Source organism: Centrocercus urophasianus, unplaced genomic scaffold, assembly GCF_019232065.1.
Source record: "Centrocercus urophasianus isolate 14NV4802_14NV808 unplaced genomic scaffold, USGS_Curo_1.0 seq_16, whole genome shotgun sequence".
NCBI lineage: Eukaryota > Metazoa > Chordata > Aves > Galliformes > Phasianidae > Centrocercus > Centrocercus urophasianus.
In genome coordinates, this window is record NW_024884711.1 from 38,730,935 (window position 1) to 38,753,198 (window position 22,264).

The following is a 22,264-nucleotide window of genomic DNA, read 5'->3' on the forward strand; positions in this document are numbered from 1 at the left end:
ATGCTGTCCTTTGTATTCCTTCTTGAAATTCTCCTCTCAAGAACACAAAATATGTTCAAGGACCTGAACTGTTTTTAGCATCAGTTGTCCTTCTGCCTGATATTGTTAAGCTCTTACCTCTGTATTTCTGTTGTACATTTTGTAGATACATATCTAAACAACAGAAATACTCATTTATGAATGGGATCTCTTTGGAGAGAGTTGCTGTGTTTGTTTTTCTTCTCATTATTATTTTATTTAAGTAGATATATTTACTTAAGTATATCTAAATATATATAATTTTTTATGTTGCTGTTGTGGTAAGTATGTGTTTCAATCGCATTCCCTGAACAATTATTGAGGATGCTAGGTACTTTCATGGTACCAATAATTAAAATTCCTGAAAAAAAAAACACCAAAAAAACAACCACGCTGGAAAACTCGTGGACCTTACAGCCCATGTTCTTCTCCTTTGGCTCTCGGTGCCATCTAATATATGCTTGCTACCTTCAAGGACAGTACTGTATGCAAATTTTTTACTTTGCATACAGTGTGATCCATCTGTTCCTTCTGTTTTCTTTTGATTTATTTCAATTCCGACTTTAACCACCAAGTTATGACATTTGCCCATTCGCTGAAATGGAGGCACTGATGGCCATTATTGAATAGGATTCTTAAGTTAAACAAAACTATCAAGCTCATACTTTCAGCTCTTATTTTTTCTTCTGGAAGAGATTATAATTTTTTAGTGTAATTTGAAGGTGATATGATTATTTGAAAGAATATTTTCGTGTTCACATTCACTGTTAGTTTTGAATGCTCAGATCATTGCATCCTGTTAAATCATGAATAAACACTTGATGGGTAAGTACAGAGCGTCCAACTGATTCAGCTGTAGCAGGTACTTCTCTCTGAAGTGATTTAAAAATTAACTCTTGGAAATTGGCTATGATAGAAATTGTAGACAACCAGTTCTCTTTCTCCAGGAATCAAAACAGGACCTGAAAAACGTATTTGAATACACTTAAAAAAACCCTGTATTTAAGAACATCTAGCTTAATGCTAGGAAATTAACAGTTGTTTCATTCGTTTGGAGTAGAAATGTCTTCAACCTTTTAGGGAAAGCAAGAACAAATTACAGCCAAATTTTCATTTCACAAGTCATCTTCATCCTGGATAAGCCAGGGCCCCAAGGTCAATTCTTCAATTTGGTATCCTATTTCCATAATGTTATTCTGCAGTGTACTTTCATTATTACTGGAGCAGTGCTCGCTTTCCTATTAGTTTTATAAATGGCTATGTTAATGCCTTTTTGCAGACAAAACCACCTTTTGTTAATATCCCAGTGGATTTCTCAAGGATTAAAATATATTTTTAAGCAACCATTGGTCTTATTTATATTTTTTTCATTGATGATTAGTCCTTGCCACCTACCCAAGAGTGGCATCATTCAGGTGGAGGTCAAAGCAGTTTTTAAGATCTGTTGAGTGATTGGTTTGACTGACAGAAAAGAAGAAATCAGAAGCTGAAAATTGTAAAAATCTTTGTAGAACTGAATAAGATCCAAAACAGTGCAGTAGTAGGGGAAAAAAAAAAAAAAAAAGGAAGGAGGTGGGGGAGGGAGGGACGTAGCTTTTTTTAAAGGCAAATAAAATTGTTTTCTTTGTCTTTACTGTGTTGGTAATGATGGAAATTCAGCTCAGCTGGGATACAGTTGTTACCTCTAAAATCTTGTCAGTTATGTGCTAGAGAACTAGATATTTACTTCCACAGTTGTAATGTATGGATGCAATAGATAATTACCCAGTACAAAAATGGATGGAAGATGTTTGCAGTGTTCCACAGTGCATATCCTCACTAAGCTGATAAAATTATGTCTTCAGTGATGGCATTATTATGCTGAGTTTGGAAGGGTTATATGCTCTTTAGCAATTCTTTTCTAGGATAAGCTAGAACGTACTGCTTCGTTGTGTTAGGTATGACCCATAGCAAGTAGATGTGCTTCCCTGTACAGAAGAAAGACACAAAAGCTCTTGAATTACAGAGGGTTCAGATATGAAGAAAATGCTGGGCGGATTTGTGTTTGATTCACAGGCAAGCACTGAGTAAGATCTAAGGCTGTAGAGTTAGTGGGAAATACTGGGTCTGTAAGTCATATTGATTACATTTGTTTTTCTGATTTGTCTTTTGATGGAATGATAAATGATTTATTTACTATATGCTTATATATATGCGTAGGATCTGAACCGGTTCTGTGTACTTATTAAAGTACATGTGAAGAGGCCCTACTTTTTTTTTTATTCTGCTTTGAGATGTCTTCTGTGTGCTTAGCTAACTCCAGTGCACCTGCTTTTTTGGCTTTCCGAATGCTCCGTTCCTAATTATGGTACTGGCACAAACATCTGATGTTGGAGATATGCCCTGGGTTCTCCTGACTTGAATTTTGGCACTCTGCCTTGTATAAGTTAAGAATGGATAGTCTCTCCAGAGAGGTGCTTTTGGAGAGTGTAGATCATCCTACCTAAATTTTGGATTATCTTCTAAATGTCCTCCCCTTCTCTCTCAGAGAATCTCTTCTTGGAGACTTTGTACTTTAGTACCTCTAGCAATCTCCATAGGACCTATGACTTCCAGTGTATACATGCTGTCCATTAGTTATGTTACTTTATATTAAAAGCAGTTAAAGAAAGGAAAGCAATTTCATACAGTTCCCAAATTAATGACAGTCTGCTTGCACACTGGTTGCTTTCTGTTGGCATCTGGGTCCTAGTACAAACTGCCATTCTTAATCATATTTTAATTTTCAAATAAATTGCTTTCATTATCCTTTCATTTACAATACCATGTGTGCATTACTGCTCATTAATGTTTGTCATCTACTTTGCTGAGGCTGGATTTTTAAATAGCCGTGGTAGCAATGCAGTAATTAAAGATGATCCATGTTGGTTTTGTAGAAATTATTCTGAAACCTTCTTACATACACAAAAAAAGGAACCCAAACTTGGAGTGCTGCTGAAATCAATTCCTTAAATGTATGGAAGCAGCTTAGTTTAAGTGCTTTGCCTGTAGGTATAAAGCAAGCATTTGTAATGGTTCAACTAGAATACCTAAGCCTAATGACAGATCTATATTTCTCTAATTACTAACAGGCCAGTTGGTTTTGGATATAAAATCTTATTTCGTACATAAAAGTAAGATTTGTTCATATTTCTTCACAAAACTTTTCTTCCAACATCTGTTCAGTATTGTTGACTGAACTGTGCCTTCTATTTAGTCACTCTCCTCTCTCCTTCTTCCACCAGAAATGTGAAAGAACAGAAGCAACATGACAGAGATTTTAAAATTACACTTTTGGAACAGTGTTCCCATGGGACAGAAGTCAAAACAGTAACAATAGACTTTGCCCTCACTTTCGCCTAGCAGTCTTTCCCACATTGTACATCATAATATGGAAATTCTTCCCATTGCAGGTAGTATTTGCTCCTCTATGACAGTCTGTATGATAGTTTTATTCCTTTGCTTCTCATGTATACGTGCTCAGCTTAGAAAATCTGGCCCTTAGGGATCCTGATGTGGATGTTCAAAAGTAATGTCACTACTGATATGGCACAGGAGCAAAAGAAGAATTCAGTATCGAAGGAGAAATTTAAATGGATTTTTAAAGATGTGATACTCTTTATGAACTGCCAAAGAATTAGTTGTTTTCTTGAAGTAATATTTCAAGAAGTGATTTCAGGTGATGAACATATCCTGACATCACAGGGGTTGGCTCCAAAAGCTGGTGCAGTCACATTGCCGAGACTGAAAACTTCAGTTCTACGACTACCTGCGGTGCTTCTGCATCATGGTATGTGGTCATGGCTGAATAGGCCTCTCATTTATATCAGACTGAATTTGCTTCTGAAATGAAAAGATGAAATACATTTTGCCTCTTTCAGTCTATGTTGTCATTTTCTTTTAATGAACCTTGTCATCTCTTCATGACTAAGATCTTAACATTCTCTCCCTGGCTCAGAACAAAAACCAAAAGTCTTAAGAACCCAAATTGCTTATGTTCCCAGTTTTTGTCTACAATTTATATGTCTTCATATATAAAAATACATTTGAAAACATTTTTTGTCTTGTCATGCTCCAGTTAAAATAATTCTCCATATTTTTAAACCATTTTAATAAATTGTTGGTAATTATTTATTATAATATTTGACTTAAAAACTTGACATCCAGATGTGAGAACTTACAATGAACGTGTCCAGTCTCTAGATGCTTCAGCATTAATGTTGGTCCTGCTTTTAGTTGTTTTATTTGGATTGTACTGTTAGATTCAAATTAGTCATAAATTCATAAATGTACTTATTTGAGCAATGTAGAAAACACAACAGCTCTCTTTTGATCTATCTCTTACTTTAGCTTATTATTGTACTCAAGCTGAAATAGGCAGACTTCCTCTTAGTGTTCACTTGGCAAAAAGCAAAGCTGTCTGAAAAGTGATTAAAAAAAAACTGAAAAACTCAACTAAAGTTGTATTCAATTTTTTTTAGAGTTTATTAGTTATGGCTGTTCCTTTTATCTTGGTATGGATAAAGCCTTGTGACCAATGCATATATCTGTTCAATTTAAATATTTTGAGTTAGCTGAACCACCTTCTGCATGTGCTGCTCTCTCATAGGTTCTGGAGAAAGTTTGTAGCCATTACGCTCCTAAATTAACTTACTGTGCAGGATTTGATGTGGTGAATCAAATTTATGAACAATTTTTCCTAAAATTCAGATGATTAAATATGAGAGGAAACATTGCCTTTATTTATTCATTGTTAAAAATGGAATTTTCTCTTATTCAAAATTTCCCGATTCTAATTAACAGTGAAAAATGGAAGGAGATAAGTAGATGGAGTAAGAGATAAGTAGGTTATCAAGATAACGTGTAGGTTATCAAGATAAAACTGCAGGTTTGCTAGTGAGAGCACGGTGAGTCTCCATGGCTGCCATCTCCTCCAGGCCACATCCACTGCTGCACTGTTGGCTTTTCCATGGCTGCACGTGGAGATCTGCTCCATGCAGTGCCCATGAGCTGCAGGAGGGCAGCCTGTTCCTCCGTGGGCCTCTCCTAAGCTGCAGAACACTGTGGCTGCATTAGAGACAATTGCTTAAGTGGGTAGTCATCTTAGAGCATGGAAATATTCCACTGCATATGCTTAACAATTGCTGAACGCATTGAAGTTCGTGGGCAGGAGAACTGATAAGGTGACACTCTTTGGAAGTAGTTTCAAACTTATGTGCTTACATTTGCCTGAAGCCCAAACCCTAACTCTGTCAATGTAAAATTCATTTTAGGATATTCCTTCCAATTTCTGGGCATATGTTAATATTCTAAAGACAGAACATTGAGAGGTCATAGTTGTCTGCATGTGATGACTTTAGAATTGAAAAATGGTAAACAAATATAGTGTCTGATTTCTAATTTTCATATTTAATTTCTAGTATCATTCAGTTTTCTTATGCAGCAAATGTATCTTTGTATAATCTCTTTGTTGTTTACAGCCATCATTTTGCAAGGCTCCATTATCCAAAGCTAATGTCTTGGATATGTTGATTATACCATGCAAATACAATGACAGTTGTAATTCATGATGATTCTAGATGGGCCGGATTTAAGTTTTGGTAAGCAGATACTAAAACTTGGAATCACTAGAGATGCAGTAAGGTTTTACTACTCTTGTGACAGTAGGTGAAAAAGATCAATACTGGAGTGGAAAATCAGAATGTGTGAGGAGATGAAGATAGGAAAGAGCAGAAGTAATATTGTTAAAGAAATGTAATGTTGTCAGTTTTGCATAGATTGTCTTACTCTGGTCATTGTTATCATGGTTTGAGGAAGATCCCACCTGCTGTGAGAAGACATCCCTCAACACAGGGAAACTGCTTGCAATAGCTTTAGAATAAGCAGTGATCACTTGCTTTTCAGTAATGTAATAGGGATCCGTACAACCCTTGTCTCTCTGTGTAAGAGGTATCAGTAATGTCAGTGAATTGCTGAGGACCTGCCAACAACATTTAAAAAGAAAATCTTGTTTATGTAGTTATATTTTTTTGTTTGTTTTGCGATATTAAAATAAGCAGAGAAGAAAATGATAGATGATTTTTTTTGGAGTAACAGTCACTGTCCAGATAAGGTGAGGGCTAAAAGATTTCTCTTCTTCATACCACATAATATGCCATTTTCATTTTGTGCTGCTCATAACCCTGAGTGTCACAGCTTTCTATTCTAGTCTGAATAGTCAATGAAACATTATGAAGCCGATAAGAAAAGCTGCTCCCCGTTACTTGGCAACGGCTGTTAAGCAGAGCTGAGTGCTGTTGATTGAGGAGATTAGCTGCCAGAGATAAACCTCCTCTTTCTGCTGCCCTGCTGCTTATCTTTCCACCCATAACAAGTTGCACCAAATATGACAGCAGTCAGTGTTGAGGCAGAATATGAACTTTGCAGCAAATGAAGTTTGCACAAAAGACTTAGGGTGCTGCTGTAAAAATGTGGAATTTATTAAAATTTGCAGGCTGTCTGCCGGACTGCCCTTCCTTGACTTTGGGGTGAACGTTTTTATTTGAAAGGGTGATGTTCCAGATGTGACAGAAATGGGATGCTCCATTCCTACGTTGTCCATTCATAAACACTGAAAATAGGAGCATTTTAAATGCTTTTCTACGGCTCCAGTTCTCAGTGACATTAAAGAAAGAAATTAAACATGCCATAACATTACTGCAGTTGCTGAATATGCAGAAGTTGGATTAGAGGATTTTGGCTGATGCCTTTGGGAGAAAATGCTATTGTAGATTAAACAAAAATGTCTGGGTCCATTGGAAACAGTTATACCCATGCATGAAATGGAAAACTTTGTTTTTGGTATACCCAAATTGCATTTCATCAGAGAAGCATACTGTTGGCTTTAAAAACAAGGCTAAAAAGGTGAGGGATAGAAGCTGGTAGGCTTTTTGTCTTCTCAAGTATCTCATTTTTCCTCTTATATTTTTAAAATGCCGTTTTGTCTCTGTGCTCTCATTACTGAGTGCACACTTGTGTTCACACATTTGTCTGTGGAGAGCTTGCCCAAATCATCACCCTCCGTCCAGCCAACCTTCCTGCTGGCCAGAATGGCAGGCAAGGCTTGGCTGGTGGAAGACTGGGGAATGGCAAAGCACTGGCAGAAAAGTGAAACTCCGAGGCTGCCTTTATGCAGAGACCTGGACTAATAGTTACCTATCTAATAGGCATCATAAGTGCAGCAATATTATTGAAACATGTATCACTAGTTTCTAGAATTCAGCAGAAATTTCAGACTAAAAGTTTTTATGCAGAGACATTTTCCTCCATTTATGATTGCAGTCTTTTTGGTTAGCACTGTGTAAGCATGATGAAAAAAGTGGTACTTTCTGCCTGGAAGAGCATACAGGTGAAGTATATGATGAGACAACATGCAGATCTACTATATTCTGTACAGTTTTGTCCAAAGGAGCCATCAGCTACTTTGTAAGCCATACAGGATGATGGAGAAATTTAGATGCATGGCATTCATTAGTGAGATCCTGTTTCAGTGGATTTCTTGCTGATCCTGGCTTCCAAGTTCTTTATTTTGCAACTTTGATGAACTTCTTCCTTTTGTAGCATAAATTCTTTGTTTGAGATTATTCATGTATGTTCTATCTTCTTTTAAGAAGTTCTTATGCTAAGTATACAACTTCTATACTCAACCACTGAAATTGTAGGAAAAAACTTAAAGCTTAAATTGCAGCTTAAATTCTACCCCAAAGCTCCCATTTAATAACGGCTTGTAGTTTTATACAGTATTTTAAAAAGTAGATTACTGTTTATATGTGTGCTCAAATGTTGGGTGCTTCCTGAAAGTTGTGTGTATCCTGTGAATTAAATAGGAAGCTGTTTGGGCTTGCACATTTCACATTGAGAAGTCTTGGAATCCACTGCAGAAGCAAAAAAATCTGACTTTATTTGAATTTATCTGAATTTATTCTTACTGTAATTTCAGACATTGCAAATCTTAAACTATGTTTTGAACAGCAGTGAAGCTGAGGAGAATTAAATAGTTCTGCGGCTGTTCCCAGTCCTATTGCACATCTCCATTCTCATATCATTTCATCCGTCTGTAGGCTTACTTATAGAGACAAAAGATCATTTTCTGTGCTGAAGGCAGAATTCTGTGCTGGAAAAGGCTTTTCACCATAAGGCTTTTTCTATCCTGTAGATAATCTCTTTTGTTCCTCAGTGCCCTTTCCAAAAATTATCATTCATTTTAAAACTTGGACACCAGAACACTGTATTCCTGTACTGACCTCATCAGTGGTGCATAGCGAATGACATCACCTCCTTATTCCAACTTATTGCTGTCATGTTCATATATCCACAAACCTTATTAGTGCTCTACTCCTGCTACTGTCTCAGACTGAATGCTGAGGTCTGAAGCAAGCAAGGAAGGACTATAATGTCTCATTCCATCTCTTGCCACTAGCAAAGCTGCAGGTGGTGCTCTGGCTCTGTCATGGGAGTGGGGGCTACTATGTCCAGATCTCTAATTGCGATAGGAATAACTTCTGGATGCAGCTTCCAATAAGTGGTCTTAGTTATATAACATAACATTTATTTGTTTTAAGTCAGAGTTTGGTTGAAAAATGTCAGATTTTACACTCAGCCCAGCTACGACAGCAGAAGCAGTTAGCAGCCCCTTATCCACCTTTGAGGTAAGGCTTGTGGCTGTCCTGGTGTCTGCATGCTGCCAGAGGCAGCTTGGTGTGTCAGGGCTTCTGTGGGCTGTGTGCTCATCTTTCATACTTCAGCATGTGTAGATGTTTCTGAGATAGCTCCAGTCAGTCTTAAGCAGTTCACTGGGTGCACTCTGTGCAGGTACCCTAGTTTGCAAATGTTTTGCCTACCCTTTGTAAATGTGTGCATTTAGAATTTCTGCTGATGTGTTCTGGTTGGCATAACATAATTTCCCATAATTTTCGAAGTACTTTGCAGCTAGGAAACAAGGACATCTTTATTACTATAATTTCATGCATGTCTGAAGTCCGTTTCATTAGGAATAAATACAGTACCTCAGATTACAGAAGTAATCTGCTGTCTCAATAAATGTTGTTTTGCAAAGATCTAGGAAGCATCAAGTTTGGCAGAGGTCAGAGATAAACCAAGTTTGCCCTAACTAGTAGATGTTGCCTGTAGCGAATATGAAAGGAATGGTTAGTAATCCTGTTTTCCTGAAAACACCGTCTCCCGTGAAGCCATAGAACTAACTCTTCAAATACATCTCTTGGCATTTAGCTTCGGTTAAAACTCGCGCTACTTTGTTTTCAATATCAAATGAAAATTAATGCAGAAATTCATTTTGCTGAACATGTTTCCTTGCAGAGTTATTTTAGCCTTGGGAATACAGATGCAAGAGCAGCTCTAGTCTGATCACACAGTGAAGACATTGCCAGCACCAAAGTGGTTCTTGGCACCAACCAAAAATGTAATGGGGATCCTTGAAGTGACTGAAGTACATCTCAGTGATACTTGGAAAATTAGTGCGCATAAATAAGCATTAGTATATTTGCATCTCATTGCTTCCGTAAATAAATTCTTAGTCCCTCCCGTAACCTCAGTTCGTAATTGCATATTCAGGAAAAAAAGATTTGTTCCTGTTTCATCATTCCCTGTTGCTTTGCCTCAGTGGTAAAGAGAGGCACATTGCTCTTCTAGAGGTTGTTGAACAGCTTCAGAATACTTTGTCCCTGCTTGAAACTTGTTCCGATTCAGAACAATAATGTCATAAATAATTAATCAACCAGGTTGCGCAAACTTTTAGTCTTTTCTCAGACAGAACCATAGGTCAGTGCTTAAAAACCTGTATGGGTATCTTTTGTTTCTTTTCATTTCATTTTTCTTTTCATTTTGTTGTCCTTTAGCACAATATTCTAACTGTATGCTCGAAAAGGCTTTTTCTAGGTGGGAGGTGTGGCATGGTACATGCCTGGGATGTTACTAATAAGACACATAGCAATAATAAGATGTAATGATAACAAGAAGATGTAATGTAGAAAGTTTCATGTTAATCTTGCATTCCAGTAACTAAATATGCTAAAGGTGCTTTACAATACTAATGCTTGAATTTAAAGTACCTTTCCCATTGGAGGAAGAATTATCTGTCCGAATCTTTCCTCCTTTTTAGTACTGTTATTGTTCTGATCGTTTTGATTGCAAACTTTTTTTCTTAAAGATAACCAAATACTGAATGTAATTTAACTTAGGAATTCCTCTTAGTGAATTATGGCTAGAGATTCATTTTCTCAAAGGGTGCATCATGTCTGGTCTGGTCTCTGTGATTGAAAGTGAAGGCAAATGAATTCTGTGGTTTACAAGCTACACCACCTGGATGTGGAAGGGCTCCGTCATCCTCCCCTGTCCTATTTGTTGAGAAAAAGCCACAGAATTATTCCACAGTTGCCTAGACTGTGGAAGATTCAAGTTTGGTTCTCTAACAAGTGCTAAGTTATTCAAGTATTATTCCACTGAAATGCTGGATCTAGCAGTAAAAATTTAAGATTTGCTTTCTTTTCGCCTCTTTTTCCTTTCCTTGTACCCCCTGCTGCCCTTTCCTCCCAAAGAATGGCCATTATTGCTGTGGTTGGGAGGCCAGTGGAGGACCCATTAAGGTGGAGGTTCACTTCTGCACTGTGAATCGCAGACAGCAGGCATTGGAACCCGGACCTTTCCCTCTCTTAGGTGAATAATTTAGGGGCTTTTCAGGAGTAGGCACGTTTTCTTTCATGATTAGCCTGCTGTCTTGTTGCTTTGTAAAACTATAGGTAGCTTTGTTGCCATTCTTGCCTTCCCTCTTGCTGTATTCAGGTGAGTGAAACATTTTTTTTTAGTTACTTTTTCTACTATTTACATATTTTTGTTGTAACATAAAACCTCTCAAGGTAAAGTGCGCATTACACCTTGCAGCCATATAGTCCAACACTTAAATAAGCAGATTGGCACAGAATTCCTAGAATGATATCTGCCCTCTCTTGAAGGTAATGTCTCTTTTTGATGAAGGAAGAACAGTGTCCTCCAGAACTAGCTCTCAGAATTACTTGTCAAAAAAAGGAGACTGCAAACCTCAGAGGAGCTACTGACTTTCAGATGTGCCCCAGGAGTATTTGGAGCATTGCAGATCCCCACTGTATCATAGTGTTTGCACAAAAGCTAGCTAATACTGCTGTTAATGGGAAATTTTATCATTTAATCTGAGCATTTTCATAATCACTAGCATGCCATCCAATTGTTTCTATAATCAGAAATATTCTGGGTTCTCAGGTTTGAGATTTCTTGGTTGAAAACTGACCAGGCATGTGATTTTAAACCTTAAATGTATGTATCCAAAGAGGTGAAGAAAGGCATTAAATCTCGTTAGAGCCCTTTCACACAACTGTTAAGCTATCTGGCTTTCAGCAGAATTTATGAGTTACCTTTGGCTTTCATGCAGCAGGTTATGAAGTTGTTGAGTAGGAATTCACTGGACTATTACTAACATACACTGGAAAAAATTTTTCTCAGGTTTAGAACTTCTTATTTTGTTATTTCCTGTTTCATGCAATGTTTCTATTAAATCTAAAACATGGATTTACAAAGATACACTTTTTTAGAATTTACAGTTGAGGATATGCTTTCATCATATAACGTACTAATGCCTTACACGTCAGGAAAAGGAGATTACCACCCCATACTCTTTTGAAAAACAATCTGTGTGCATTTAGTCTTATTAACGTATCAATTTTAGCAACGTATATCTTAATCAGAAGTATAAATGTTGGCATTATTCCTTAATTTTAACCGTCTGCCTTAAAAACCTCCATATGCTCATTGGTCATTAAGATAGGGAAGGCCCAGGGTGGCTGTCACTGTGTATCTGTGTGTTCCTGATGAAGTCAAATGCATCTGAAAGCAGTAAATTCAGCAGGTGAATAATGAGTGCTGCAGATCTGATCCCTGAGCACTGAACTGTCCGCTAGATGCCGCTCTTACTGCTCTAAAACAGAAATAATCAAGAAGTACTGAGACTGCGCACAGGTAAGCAAAATAAAATGGTATAAAGGTTTTAAAGGTTTGATAGGGGAAGACTGACTCCTAGAAAAGCAGCATGCTCCATGGAGCAGTGCAAGTTTGCAGTGCAGCTCACTGTGCTTGCAGGCAGCAGCTTTGCTGGGTTGCTGCAGTGAGACTTGGAAGCATTTGCTGATGGATAGCATTGAAATAATATTTTCAATACATTGCATGAGAAATGACACAGTTGTTCTATCTGTGTCACCTCTGCATTGTTTGTAAAGAAAATCTAAAAGTAGAGATATAAATTATGAACACATCATTTGGTGATAGGACTCAGGGGAACGACCTCAAGTTGCACCAGGAGAGGGTTCAGGTTGAACATTAGGGAAAAAATTCTACTCTGAAAAAGTGGTCAGGCACTGGAATGGGCTGCCGAGAGAGCTGATGGAGTCACTGTCTCTGGAGGTGTTAAAGAAATGTGTAGATATTGTACTGAGGGGACATGGTTTAGTGGGGAAATATTGGTGGCTGATGGATGGTTGGGTTAGACGATCTTGGAGGTCTTTTCCAGCTTTGGTGATTCTACGATTGTTTTTAAATAAATGGAATATTAGAAGTATGTTGTTTGCTGAAGAGCTTACTTGTAAATGTTGAGTGTAGATTTGTGGACTATGTCTTTTGAAAAAAGCTTCCTGAAATGTAACAAACTTCTTAGATAAAAACTTCTTGGACAAAGGTCCACTTTATAGTTTTTCAGCAACTGTCAGGTAATTAGGATGAGGTAGCTGAAGCATAGTGGCCTCTAAATGTGAATACTGTTACTGTCTGGATTGTTCCTTCCTTTCTGGCGACTGGGTGAAGCTTGAACAGCATTTGCATTGGGTGCTTCAAAGCAGCTGCTTGGAGGCTCGTCTGCAAAGGTCACTTGTCAGCACTATGCGAAAACTTCACTGCATGTACATCTAAATATTTAATTATTGCAGAACACAATCTTTTAATTTCCTTCTATCAAGCTTTCCTCCTCCTGTACACAAACTCCAGTTTCTCTACTAGTCCTTATAGCTCAGCACAACAGAGAAATACATTCAGCAAGAACTCCATCTTTTCTTCTGGTATCTAAAACTGGGCCAATACTTGTATACATCTTTGGATTCTCAGGTTAGCCATACACTAAGTATAGCTTTAGGATGGGATATGTTTCTCTACCCAAATATAGCTTTTATATGTGTATATATAAGATATATATATTGATTTAAAATTACTTGAATGAATCAGCTACCCAGAATAAGGCTTGCCACTGTGAAGGTGGTCACTCTGGAAGTTTCTAAGGATTTTTTAGTACGTACTCAGCATATGAAGCTGCCTACTTTTCCAACTCAGCATGTTGACAAAATAACTTTTAAAAACTGTTTTAAACTATAGTTATTTATGGTCTTCTTTTCCATAATTCAGTACCTCAGTGTTGGTCATGAATACAGTGTAGTGTTTCCTTTCTCAGCAGGTAGCAAATGGCACAAGCATCCAACAATTCATCGCAAAAGAATAATAATGAATGAAGATGGAAGTTTTTCATTTGCTAACAATCTTCCTTCAAGAGTTATCCTTCTAGAACTTGTGTTTTGACTTGTCCACTGTTTATCAGCTGATTTTTTTTCTTTTTTTTTTCTTCAGTAGGACAGTGTACGATGACCTGTGATATTGTCTTTAATAAAAGAGGTTTATCTGCAAGTATTTTAGATCTTATAGGGGTACCTGGCTTGGGTTAAGTTTGTGTCTTTCCATTTTAACATCTAATTCTGCAGTATGTCTCTGTCAAAATGCAAGGTTTTAATTAGGAGCTCTTAAATTATGTTTGGATTCTTTCTTAAATAGTAAAAATAGTGGCAAAATAGCTAAATACTTAGGAGGTATCTCACTGTTTCCTTGGGTATCTTATTCCTATGTTTTTATCTCTTCTTTGGAAACAAATGTAGTAGCTGTCTCAAAGACAGCATTACCATACTGCCAGCACAGATGTTCCCAGGTCTAAGTATAACTTACACAGCATTACTATGGAAATTTTAGAGACTACTCTTTGCTAATGGTTAGCAAATGATAGCACTTTAATAGCAACCATATGTGTATATTGATTGGTCCTCCCAACCTCTCCTCATTCTGTGCATGTGTAAAGAGCAGATGTCTCGCACGTATTACCTTTTTTCTCAGAGCAGTTTTAATCTAAGCTCATTACAAACACATCCTTTGTGGCTGTAGACCTTTGGTGCTTTTATTTGGGTAACAATTATTAAAGCATCACTCGTGCCTTGAACTTCCTCCAGCATATGACAGCTATAAAACCCGGATGCTTTTCCAGTTTCCATTTTTGATGGGCTGTTTGCTGCTCGTTGGTCCGGAAGTCAAGATGCATATGAGGAGCACTGAGGTGCTTTGGTTTGTTGGGCACAGAGCAGAGCAGGCTTAGGGGAGGCATCATGGTGGCTGCACCTCCTCACAGGTTAGCGAAGGGGCAGCGACAGGGCCTGAGGGAATATCATGGAGCTGGCAGGGGAGGGGCAGCGGGGGGTGAGGGAAAGGCTGTGCCACAGAGTAGTGGAATGGGCTGCCCAGGGCAGAGGGCACAGCCCCAAGTGCTGGAGCTCAGGGAGCGTTGGGACATCACTCTCAGACACGGGGTTGGGTTTGGGTGTGGAGCGGTGGGTTGGACTCACTGCTCCTTCTCTTTTTTCCCTTGTAAAATACACAACTTCAAGGTTTATTGAAGAAGTAACCTTAAAACTGTGAGCTCAATGTGAAATTAAATATTTTTGTTTCATATCTTGCCATAGAAACCATGCTATCATATACAAAGTCATAGAGAAATGTGTATGTATATTTTTTACTGCACCAAACTATGAAATCCACTGTTTGCACAACTCCAGTCCGACTGTAATCCCCACTGTAAAGATTCTCCTGCTTTAGCAATGGTATTTGCTACTGCTCTGTGGGGCATTCATCTCCTTCTCAGCTGTCCCAGTGCTGCGTTTTGCAGAGCATAGCACTGTTTGTGACTGCAGCCTCTTTAAACCTTATTGTGCCCATATTTCAGGCACAAAAGCCAAAAGAATTTGCAGTTTCTCCCTAAGCAATCCCAGTGTGTTTGAATAGGCTGATTGAATGCTAATTGAAAATTTTAGGATGCAAATAGTTTTTGTTGTATTCGGAGGCAGTGATCTGAAGGTTTTGCAAAACTGTTTTTAGGAAAAAGAAGGTAGGCCTCTTTTAGAGCTTGTGGATGAATGAGCTCTTATAGCCATTGAGATATCTTCAAACAATACTTTATATAAAAATGTCTAGTTTGTGGTGAAGTATAAATGCTTTCCAGACTGCAAGACAAGTTTTATAATTATGCTTAAGGTATATTATCTTTAAATCATGGAATATTAATTGTTTATTTAAACAGAGATTTTGTCCTAATTTTAGTAGCCAGTCATGGTGGTATTTCAAAACAGAGCTCATTATTTCCAATCGTTCATTTAGAACAGTCCTATTCTTAAACACTGAAATTTCCTCTGTTTCAGAATCAGGACCTTATTTGTTCCCATTACCACCCACTTACAAGGGACTGATATTTAAATACTTCTCATTCCCAACTGCAACAGGTTTTGATGGAGACGTGAATATTCCACCCAGATTAGTTTAATTTGCTGTTATGCTGCTTTATGCCTCTTATAGCAGAGAAACAAACCAGGTCTGTAGATTAAAGTAGGAGTGAAAAGTAAATTTTTAATTCAGATTTTTAATTTAGTAGTTGAAAGTTGCAGGAGGATCAGAAAGAAAGCCTAAGTTGGGTATTTCTATTTAACAGTGAAGGCTAAAGTGCCTATTTTTTTCTGCATCCTAGATTGGTTTATTTTCTTCTATACCATTATTTGTGTTTAGTGAACAGCTGTGCTGTGCCAGTGGTTTCCATTTGGAGTCTTTTAGCTCTGTGAAGTAGCAGAGAAAGTAATGGACATTTGCAAATTAATACTTACTGTTATTTTCTGCTAATCTGATGTAGCTCTTCTCTTTCAGCATAGATATAATATCAGAGCAAAAGTAATTATGGTGTTAAAACTAGTACTGCTGCAGAATATTTTGCTAATTAAACTTGTTGCATTTAAATTGCTTCTTTTGGATCACTGTATGGAACCAAACTGTTTAGAACAATAAATGAACCCACTTTCTTAGAGGCCTAGGATTGCAGATGGTCAGATTGCATGTGAAGCACCTAGGCTCTGAATTAGTCTTTTGTGTGAAAGAGAGAAAGGTAATTTGAATGTTTGAACTCCCTGTTCCTCCCACACATACACAGGAAGCTTGTCTCAAAATGAACAATTCTCTAAATAAAGACTAATAAGAAGCTAAATTAATTAGAAGGTGTGATTTGAAAAGACATTGATGAGAAGAGTCTGTCATTTTAGACAAATGGAATGGAGCTAAATAAATTAGGCCACATTAATATCTCATTGTTCTGTGAGCAGCCTTCTTTTATTGCATTCATTAGAGAGTACTTCTTGAAATGAGCCTTTGCTAGCCATTATGGATTCAGTTCTCATTTACCAATGCCTAACACACAGCTCCTGCATTAAAAATGTTTCAGTAACTCCTCGTAGTTTCTGCAAATTAATATTTATACTTCTGGTTGCTGTGCTTTTCATCTGCAACATAGTAGGCTCTGAACATTATTTTTTTTCCCACTGAAATGGCAGTAAAGAACTTTTACATCAAAAGATTTGGGAGGCAGAAGTCTGAAATAACTTTATAAAATAAACTGCACTCATAACTTATACAGTAGACTCTTCTTCCAAATAATACTCTTTCCAGCAGTTATTTATTTTGATAGAAAATACCCTACCTCATGACTTCAGTAGTCCTTTGATAACTTTTTAGTGTCTTTTAAAAGGTTCCTTCAGTATATAATTAGGATACATTGGAAATGCGCATCTCATGAAGTATTTCTTACTTTCAGAAAGTGAAATGCATATTTTTCCTCTTTCTCTCTGCTGCAGACGGAATATTTGGGAGATGTCAGCGAGTGCCAGTAAGAGACATATACAAATATGACATTTCACCTCCTGCTCTTCAGCGCCTGAGGATCATCCTGGAGAAGCTTTCACACAGAGGTATCGTAAAAACCCAGGACTGAGAGTTAGTTGCACTGAGGATTATAATTACTTTGTGCTTCTTCTATGGTGACATCTTCAGAAGCTGTGGAGCACAATATGTTCCAGGTCCAGTGGTGCTGACTTTATAAAAGTAAAAAAGCCTTCTGACTCACTGAATCTGTAATGAAGGTTTGATGAAGCCATTCAGGAGAGGTGCTTCCTCCTTATAGAGTGCGTATTTGTGATTGATGCTATACATAATAAAATCTTGGCATCCGTGAATGCTGGTGTCATATAAATAAATCATCAAGAAAGAAAAATAATCTGCTGTATATGCTTTTGCACCACAGTGTATTTCAGGGTGCACCTGTACAAAACACACAAGATCTAGTTATCTAGAAGGGATTCTTTACTTTCCAATGGATTTAGTTAAGTCCATTTTCTCTGATTTCATTATAAGCAGCACCTACTGTGTTCCTTTTAATTTCTGTTCATCCTTCTGAAGCTTATCTCTTTGCTCTTTTCAAAGCTGAAAAAGGATATTCTAACCTCTGAATGACATAACTTGAGCTAATAAATAAAAAACGGGATAAAGTAAGAGATAATGTAATATACCTCTGTTGGAAACAGCTGCAGAACCACGAAATCTTTATAAACCTGTTCCTAAAGGATTCTTAAAATGGTTAATTTTGCACTTGCATCTGCTCTGTGGGTATTTGTTCCTAAGCAGATTCCAGTTCCAAACTGCTTTACAAATGAGTCATGATGTATTAGCATCCTCCAAGTGTGATTATAAGAAGAAAACTGATCTCTTGGAAGTTCATGATCATACTGAGGCTTGGATTTCTAGTTTGGAAACCACTGATTTAGGTGATTCAAAGAATGTTCTCTCTAGTAGCCCATGCAAAGGAGGCAAGCTCTGAATTAAACTTAGTAACTCTTGTTAGTTTGACATATGTGAGTAGTACTTGAGACATTTCACTTGTCATTGTCTAACAGCTGAATTAAGCAAGCAAGTTTATGCAAATACTGTTTTGTCAGGGCGATATGATACGAGTGGAAAACCTCTGTGTTTGAATACAGTGAAGAAGGGAGGGCAAATTCATCTCAGATGCATAAATGGTGTTACCACTCTGCCATGGGGTTGTAAGACAAGGCAGAAAATCTGCAAGTAAATCTCACCCTTCTGGAGAGGCATACAGAGAGGCTGATGAACCCCAGGCTATCTCACATAATGTGGAAGTCAATACCTGCCCCCATCAGTCTGTCTTGCCATAAGATTTTGGTCGGTGCAACTGATTTGAGGAGGGCCTTCCTACTTCGTGCTTCTCTGATATAAACCACTTGAAGGAAACTTGGGCATTGAAATTTGGACTGGTCTCATGTTTTATTCATAGAAAGAGAGTGACAACGAACACACAGATTGAAACCATGATGAAGAATGAAAGTACTTTCATCTTTCCTCACTCATGACATTTAGAGGTGCATACACAAACGTGTTCATACTTTGAACTGATCTAAAACTTTTGCAGACTATTCTTGTGGCCTGTAGACATCCCAGTGATGAGAATCTTAAATACATCCATAAGAGATAATATAATTCCCTTGTTCAAAGTGATTGATGTAATAAGATCTTTTTTTTTTTTTTTTTTTAATTCTCAGTATCCTTGGCAAATTCTGAAGCGAGGACAGAAAAACAGAAGGAGTAAAATCAATATAGGCTATCAGATTAATGGGTTGCTCATATCAGATTGCTCAGGGAAGACTGCTGTTTGCTGGTCTTATCAGATGTCAGCCCTTAGGACATATACCCTGACTGCGATGGTCACTCGCACAATTAATGTTCTCCTGGAAATTATGTGCAAAACATCATGACCATTTCTGCAGTTTAGATAAGCAAGGTATCAAATTCACTCAAATATTTCAGCCAACTTCTCCAGAAAAGGCATGTTATTCAAGTCTCATTTCCTTTATCATTTTATTACCAAGTTCTTGTCCTTTCCAAAGGAGTGTTGGCAAGCTCCACATAGTGATGCCCAACTGGCCCAGAAAGGACAGGGAGAGCATCTGTTTTCTCCTTTTTGTAAAGAGCAGGACAAGTTCTTTTTGGAAGGCCATATTCTAGATTCCAAGATAAGTAAAACTTTCAACAATATCTAAATAAAACATTTTCTAATTTTATTAGATGTGTATACAGTGAAGTACCAGATACATTAGAGAGAAATTTCTGGTTTATGGAGTTTATTTATTTTTAATGTGCCTCATTTTTTCTTTTTTTTTTTTTCCGTCTTGATACCTTCAAGCAACATTACAAATGTCCAAATGTCTTTTTTCTTTTTTTTTTTTTTTAGTAATAGTCTGTTTGCATGTATTCCCATAGAGTTTAAAAAAAAAAAACAAAAAACAAAAAAAACCTCATAGAGTTTACATCATTTTCTTTTTGCTCATCATTTCTGAGTGATGCCTATTCTTGAATCAAGGTCCAAATTGCAAGATTGTGTGGTCAGGTGCTGTAAAACAAAAGACAACATGATATGAATAGCAAATCTCATTTGTGATTCTGCCATCTCAGAGTGTTTACTCGATACGGAAGCATGCGACAAGTTTAGGTGACTGACACCTAATCTCTTTAACAAAAGACTTTGACTAAAATTGAATTCAGGTTTCATAATGATATAGTTCTTTGTCTTCTTTACACATTAAGTGCATGTATCTTTACGCTAGCTAATAAATTGATGATAGAATTAAATTACTTGGAATTTTGGATAGTTTCCTAAAGAAATGATCTGTTGGCACTCAAATATCCTTCTTGATGTTTTTACTCCAACTGTCCTTGATTCTGTCAAATCTTTCAAAATACCTTCATGAATAAGATTTTCTGAAGATACCACTTTCATAAATGTGAGATTCTGTGTGGGAAAAGCCTTTCTCACAGTTGCTGAAAAATCACGATGAACCGCCTTGTGCAACTGGTGGTGCTATAGCTGATGATTTATCAGGAGCTAAAACATTTCTCGTTGTCTGATAGACAGAACAATCAAAAGAATGCTGTTCGGATAGGACAAAAACATTGGGAAAGGCAATTGAAAGACTACCAGGAGTAAGCACTACCAGAGGAGTGAATGAGTAATGCTAAAGGAACTGGAAATACTTATCCTTATGGGTGTGCAGATCTTTGTCTTCCTTGTCCAGTCCAGGAAGTGATGCTGCTTGGAATATGCCAGAAATGACAAATCAACCATACGCTCCTATATTCCCCTACTTGAGTTTAAATGTGCAATTTTTGTTTTCTTACTGAAATGGATTATAAATTGTTTTTGTGTTCCTTTTGTCCCAGCAATGCTACCATGAAGGCAAAACTTTCACATCACTTGCTAAGACTCTTAGTAAGATTGTGGAAACATTTATGTTCATACTGATCTCTTAGACTAGAAGCATGGAAAGTGAGATAAGTGGTGCATAATAACTCAAGTGTAGTACATAAATAGTACTTGAACTCTGAGCAAATGCAGTAATAGAAGTAGACATTTGTATTTCTGAACTTGCTTATTCCAAGAGGGGATTGCATACAAAATCCTAGGGTTTAGAAGGCATCTCTGAATGTCATCTAGTCCAATCCCCTGCAAAAGCAGTTCCCTACAGTAGGTTGCACAGGTAGGTGTCCAGGTGGGTTTTGAATATCTCCAGAGGAGACTCTACAACCTCTCTGGGCAGCCTGTTCTAATGCTCTGTCACTCTCATGTTCATCTGGAACTTCCTGTGTTCCAGTTTGTGCAGTTGCCCATTGTCCTATTGTAGGGCACCAGTGAACAGAGACTGGCCCCATCCATCTGATTCCTGCCCTTTAGTTACTGATAATCTTTGATAAGCTTCTTCTCTCCATATTCTGCAGGCTAAAAAGTCTCAGGTCTCCAAGTCTTTCATGGAATGGTTTCTGTATCACAGAATAGCAGATAACGTGGTGCTATACGTATCTGGTACAACTAACCATGTAAAGTGCAGTGCCATAGCAAATAAGCATTGCTAGAAGAAGGAGTTCAGAGATGGAGCCTGAAGCACTGGAGCACAGGATCATGACATATGTCCATCTTAGGATTCTGCTTCTAGGAGAATCTCTCTGCCTGTCTGGGGGATTATGAGGAAAGTTCAAGCACACAGAAGCGTTTCACATGCTAAATCCTCTCAGTTTTATATGCTTGGCTGGGAATGGTTCCCCTGAGCCTGAAGTCCTGTTTTTATATTTATATGCCCCATGGAGACAGTTTCTAGCATTGTTCTACAGGAGACTGTCTATTAGAAACAAGGCATTTTGCACTAAAAATCAGTAGTTCAGTGTTTGTCTTCTGTTTTTAGAACCTCTGATTCTAAATTGCCCAGGAACCATGAAGCACATCTGTTTGAACAAAACAATCACACACGTATTTCTTATTTTGCTTACCTAAGCTGCAGCCATTTCTAATGCTCTGGACTATGCTTGTTGCTACTTTTTGCTGTAATGCCTTGTTCTAAACCTTACTTTCAAGGGAAGCAATTTCTTTTATACTGTTTGGAAACCCAGTACTTCTAAAGGTATTTGACTATCAACAGTGTTGTTAGGATAACTAAAAAAAGTGGGATGCACTTTTTAATTCATTCTCAGCAAGATGGATATCATGGGTTGTGAAGATAGACAGCAGATTCAAAATATATTTGGAAAAAATAGCACTTTTCCCACTTCTTTGTCTTCTTTGTAACCCAGGAATATCTTGACAGGGAGGAAGAAGTATTTGAGCTAAATTCCTTCTTAGCCTGTTAAATGTAAGGTAATTAATATATAACTTTGCTAGAAATAATTTTATACTCCTATAGCAAATTCATTTTAAAAACTAAAATGATATACAGTCAGTTAACTTGAAAATTAAAATGAATGTGACTTGTCACATTGCTTGTGAATTACAGAACAGTTGCTAAATATTTCAGTTGGGACTCTTTTTCAGGGAAAATTAGAAAAAAATATAATTTGTTATTGCAGCAGTAACAAATAGATTTGAAAGTGAGCTTTCGTAAGTGTAGTTTAGAAGTAAACTTTAAGAGAATTATGTAGA

The 22,264-nt window shown here is 37.3% G+C and overlaps 1 protein-coding gene across 1 annotated transcript in view; it reads left to right on the top strand.

Moving 5' to 3' along the window:
* The window catches only part of PTPRN2 (protein tyrosine phosphatase receptor type N2), a 622,313-nt gene that overhangs the window by 130,573 nt on the left and 469,476 nt on the right, over positions 1-22,264 (top strand). The window contains exon 3 of the mRNA XM_042817469.1: positions 17,085-17,198. Within this exon, the coding sequence (XP_042673403.1) occupies positions 17,085-17,198 (114 nt within the window). The remainder of the gene's footprint in view (positions 1-17,084; positions 17,199-22,264) is intronic.